This window comes from Mastomys coucha, unplaced genomic scaffold (assembly GCF_008632895.1).
Source record: "Mastomys coucha isolate ucsf_1 unplaced genomic scaffold, UCSF_Mcou_1 pScaffold22, whole genome shotgun sequence".
Taxonomy (NCBI): domain Eukaryota; kingdom Metazoa; phylum Chordata; class Mammalia; order Rodentia; family Muridae; genus Mastomys; species Mastomys coucha.
In genome coordinates, this window is record NW_022196905.1 from 186,695,338 (window position 1) to 186,700,115 (window position 4,778).

Here is a 4,778-nt window from a genome sequence, read left to right on the forward strand (position 1 = left end):
CTTGTAAGACATTTAGAGTGTATGGTTTGTGGGTGAGCAAAAGAATACAAAGAACTCAATTTCTTTAGCACAAAATATTTATTGGTCTTCAGCGCGAAATATTTATTGGTTGGGGGGGTCCTTCCGAAGGCTAATTCGCTCCTGACGCTCTCCCATACAGTTCTTCTTTTTTTTTTTTTTTTTTTTTTTTTTTTTTTTTTTTTTTTTTTTTTTTTTTTTTTTTTTTTTTTTTATTATGTAAGTATACTGTAGCTGTCTACAGACACCAGAAGAGGGTGTCAGATTTCATTAAGGGTGGTTGTGAGCCACCATGTGGTTGCTGGTATTTGAACTCATGACCTTCCGAAGAGCAGTCGGTGCTCTTCCCCGCTGAGCCATCTCACCAGCCCTCCCATACAGTTCTTGCTAGCACACTATTTACACATGTACAACATATATATATACATCGTCTCAAGTCGCCACCAAACCAAAGTAATCTAGGCAGTGAGTGAGTATCAGAGCACCGGAGGGTGCTGGGGCGTGTGCAGGTTCAGGGCGTTGGGGTGACCGTGGCCGATCAGATTGAGGTAATGCCGGTCCAGGCCCTGCATCGGAGCCAAGAAGGGGCTGTGCTGCTGTGCGGGGCTGGGGAGAGGTACGGTCGCGCTGGACAAGTAAGGCAGTGCTGGGCTGCGGGCCGCTCCAGGAGGCCAAGGGAATGACCCTGGGGTAGCCCCCTGCGGGAACACTGTGGTTTCGCTCGGGCTGTGGACCGGGAACTCTGGGCCGGCTGGATGCAGCTGATAGGAGAAATCCGGCTCTGGGAGCGAGAGCGACGGGAAGGTGGGCTCTGCGCCCAGGCGGGCCTTGGATTGCAAGAAGGCGAGGATGCGCGCGTACTTGGTGTCTTTGGTCTCCATCCGCTCCACGGTGGTGAGGTAGTGCACCAGGTTCTTCATGCACTCGTGGTAACCGTAGTGGAAGTAGTTGGCAAACTCTGCTAAAAGCTCTGCTGGGGTGGCAAAAATCAAAATCCAAATGACATAAATGGTAGGAAGAAGGAAAGAAAAGAGAACAGGCGCACGCCCTCCTAGAACGGTGCCAGGCATCTTTATAGGGCTTGGGCTGGATTCTCATTGGAAGCTGGCACTCCGAAGTCTGGAAATAGGAGACGAAGTGATCTTGTCTCCCTAAGAGCCTGACTACATCCCTTACCCCGCCACCCCACCCCCACCCCACCCCACCCGTGATCTGCATCTTTAGATGCTTGTCCATGGCACCCAGCAGGTACATTTTCAGGAGCCAAGTGAAGCTCTGGCGGCTTCCCGCTCCAAGATTTTCCTACTTTCTCAGACCCCAGGTCCCCGCATGGCACATGCTCCCCGGTCAGGTTTCCTTTGCCCACCTTTTTCCCTTCCCCGGGGAAAATCCGCCGAATGCAGAGCTCGGAGGTACTGAACTGTCATCTCCAGGATCTCCGCCTTCTCCAGCTTCCCGGAACTCTACGGAAGAAGACAGCAACCTAGCCGCGGCCCTCCCACAGCAGACCCCCGCGCATGCTCTCTGTCCTCTGCAGAGCCAAGAAGATGCTGGCGCCAGAGAGGCTACTGCTGCTCAAGTCCCCCAAGCGGAGCGAGTTCTCTTAAGGCCAGCAGCGTCCCGCAGAAACCTTGGGGCTGAGTGAGTGGGGGAGTGCCCAGCACCTCAAACGTTACCTGTTTCGCCAGGGCCATGGGGACTGTCTTGCCCAGCTCATTCAAGCAGCGGTTAATTCGGTCCCTCCTTCGCTTTTCTATCACTTTATGAGAAACCGGAGTTCTCTGTAAACAGAAAGTTTGACATTTAAGATGGCTTTGCCCAAGGAGTCATCCAAGGCTGTGGGCTACAAAGGTTCATCAATTCTCCAACCCGAAGAGACCCCTGCCCCGCCATACTAGACCAAGAGAGCTCTGTGTCCCTGGAGCCCAGGCTGGAGCGCCTGCCTTTCGGCTTCCCAACACATTCCTACCACCACCAAGCTAAGTGCCAGGGCTCTGGGACGTGGCCACCAGCCTCCCAGCATGAGCTCTCCCCAATCAAGGGCTCTCTGTCTCTGTCCCCTTTCCAAACCACTTTGGATTTCTCCACACTCAAAGTCCTTGGTGGCATGTCTTAGTCACCTATCCAGCCAGCTGTCAGGTTAGTTGGCGAGTCACACTCTTCCACCACCAGAGCGCAAGGATCTAACTCACTTTGCGTTCTTTGAGCCTGTCAGACATTCTGGTGTGAGCGCGCGCCCTCGGCAAAGGCCTTGGCGCGAGGCACTCGTCCACGTTCCACCTCGTGTGCCTCTTCAAGTGTTCCAGGTAGACTGCAGCCTCCCAGGTCGGAGGGGGCTCCCTTTATAAAGCAGCCATCTAGGACTGCAAGTGCATTCTCACGAGTTGAATTATTCCATAGGATTAGGGGTTCTGCGTTTGGAGCTTGTACGCATTCAAGGTCAGTTTTAAAGAAGTTAAGAAAAAAAAATTTAGCAGCCGAGGGGGGCGAGGTGGGGGCAGATCAGCTTTGTTAATCCACGTGGCTCTTCAAAGGACACGTGATCCGTCGAGGAATAACATTTGCATGGCAACAGGCACCTCGGGAAGAGGAGGCGAGAAACTGGAGCCGGGGGATGAGCGAGCGCCTGCACTCTTAGCCGGCGCAGAGCGCAGGGGCGCAGTGGCTGCGGGCACCGGGGGGCGAGGAACCTCACAAAACAGTGTCGCTTCCTTTCGTCCCACCGCTGAGTCTCACACGATCGCCTGTTTACAAATCCCAGCAAGCCCGCGGTCCCAGCGCCGAGTGCGTTTTAAAGCCTGTCCAGAGTCATTAAAGTAATTAAGTAAGCCTTTAATAGGCTGTTCCGCCGGGTTCAAGGGCGAGCTCCTGGAGACAGAGGCGCCCCGTTTGTTCCCAGGCTTTTCTCACACGACTTGGTGACACGTCCGTCTCCCCCCTTTTTGTTTACACCGCTTTATTTGTCCGGACATCCCGGCAGGTGTGGGGCTGCGGCTGGCACACGAGGCTCCCGCCTCGCTTCGCCCCTCCCGCGGGCCTTTGGCACGCGACTCTCCCTCCCCTAGTCCCTGACCAAGTCGTCTGCTTTCTTTTCTCCCCCCCCCCGCCCCCGGCTCTCTCTTCGCGGGGGGAAGAGGCTCAATTTGTAGCCTATTATCCTATAGGAAAATGTCCATTGAAAAGTATGAATAGTTTCATTGGGCTAAATTTTAATAATGCCAAGGGTGGGGTGGAGGAGAGACAGGCGTGTGTGTGTGTGTGTGTGTGTGTGTGTGTGTGTGTGTGTGTGTGCGTGCGAGGGGGGGAGGATTGAGGAGCAACACAGAGAAGAGTGGGCCGAGAAGAAAAGGGGGAATGCAGCTGGCCCAGGCGAGCATTATGCGCCGTCACCTGCATGAGGGGGCGCCTACAGACCCCTATTCATTTGCCTAATTTTGGTCAATTTAACAAACTTCAGGAGAAATTATTGTGGCTTTGTCAGGGAGGGTGAAGCCTTCTGATCGAATTAACAGCATGTTTTGATCCGGTAAATGTCATTAGAAAGGGAGAAACAATCGCGCTTAGAGGGCTCTGGGTAATGCGCCCAAGTGGAGACGCCAAAGCGCACAGCTCACAAAGGGAGCAAGTAGCTGCCACAGGGAACTTTTGTACCCGCCCATCGCCCAAGTTTTGACACAAAAAGGCATTATTTCATACTTGAATACGTTTAATCCAACGATTGTCTATTTTTTGCAAACATATTTTCACAGCATTGTTAACTTTTTATGTCCCCCTCTCGCGGGCGCCTTTTCTTAACGTTTGGGGGCGGGAGAGCGCAGACACTTTGGGCATCAATATTTGTCACTGAAAAGGACCCCGTGAAGTTAGGGAATTTGATCTCTTTTTTATGGTTTTAGAAAGCGAAATATCGGGGGAAGAGGAGGAGGGAGGGAAGAAACGTACAGAAACCCAGAAGGAAATTTGCTGGACAGGCCCAAAGAGAAGGAGGGGGTGGTTGTTCCTGGGAGCTCTTCTCTGCCCGCTGCGCCTTAGCCTTGAGCTTGCTCCACAGCCCCAGGCCTCCACCCACCAACCTCTCATTTGCTGCCTCTGGGCAGTGTGCTGTAGGGGGCTCTAGGGGGTGAGCTTTCCTGTATATAAAAACAATAAAAATGACCTTTGCTTTATGACTTATTCCAGAGTCACCAAGTTCTCGTCTGTTCCCAATCTTTCTCATCTGGAACCAAGAGAAACCTCCCTTCAAGTGTCTCCTTAGTCCTTTTGCCCCACACCGCGGAGTAAATTCTCTCTACCCTGCTCAACAGCAGCAGGCCCGAGGTTTATCCCTTTGAGGAGTGCCAGACCCTTGCCAGTGGTTGGTAAAGTGGGTCCCTGCTTGCGGGCAGCGCCTAGGAAGCTCCAGGGCGCAAAGCCAGACCTGAGACGCAGAACCTCTGGAAAGCAGGCGCCAACCTTCCGGTGCCTGGAGGGCGTGGAATCGGTTTGCACCGAGCATTTTTGGGTGCCCCAGTTTTGCTTACAGTTTTTTGTTTTGTTTGTTTGTTTTGTTTTTAGGTCTACTTCACGCCAGATTGGGCAGGACCCGCACCTTCTTGCAGGTTGCTCGGCCAGTCGCGTGCTCTCTTAGGGGTCGTCGGCCTCCGTATATTCACTGGCATACAAGGGGATTAAACAGGAACCCTGATAGTCTAAATTAGCTAACTTGAATGGATAAACGGGAGCTCGGACTTCGCGCCCCCTCCTCCTCCTCCTCTTTTTTT

At 53.1% G+C, this 4,778-nt stretch overlaps 1 protein-coding gene across 2 annotated transcripts; it reads right to left on the bottom strand.

Moving 5' to 3' along the window:
- Nucleotides 1-323: 323 nt before the first annotated feature.
- Helt (helt bHLH transcription factor) lies at nucleotides 324-2,424 on the bottom strand. Of its 2 annotated transcripts, none has more exons than XM_031342885.1 (4): nucleotides 2,211-2,424; nucleotides 1,695-1,799; nucleotides 1,385-1,481; nucleotides 324-988 (listed from the first exon to the last, which is right to left on the bottom strand). In XM_031342885.1, exons 1-4 carry the CDS (start codon nucleotides 2,235-2,237, stop codon nucleotides 495-497), a joined length of 723 nt encoding a protein of 240 aa, XP_031198745.1. In that variant the 5' UTR covers nucleotides 2,238-2,424; the 3' UTR covers nucleotides 324-494. The 2 variants fall into 2 exon arrangements, with proteins under 2 accessions (XP_031198745.1, XP_031198744.1); XM_031342884.1 differs by having other exon boundaries at nucleotides 324-991.
- Between the last annotated feature and the right edge of the window lie 2,354 nt (nucleotides 2,425-4,778).

What these genes read in the sequence shown, in the direction of transcription:
- Helt (XM_031342884.1), bottom strand. Translation starts at nt 2,237, where the DNA reads ATGTCTGACAGGCTCAAAGAACGCAAA. An exon ending in ACAGGCTCAAAGAACGCAAA is followed by an intron (nt 1,800 to 2,210) that starts GTGAGTTAGATC and finishes TTCTGTTTACAG; the next exon opens with AGAACTCCGGTTTCTCATAA. An exon ending in TCCCCGGGGAAGGGAAAAAG is followed by an intron (nt 992 to 1,384) that starts GTGGGCAAAGGA and finishes TTGCCACCCCAG; the next exon opens with CAGAGCTTTTAGCAGAGTTT.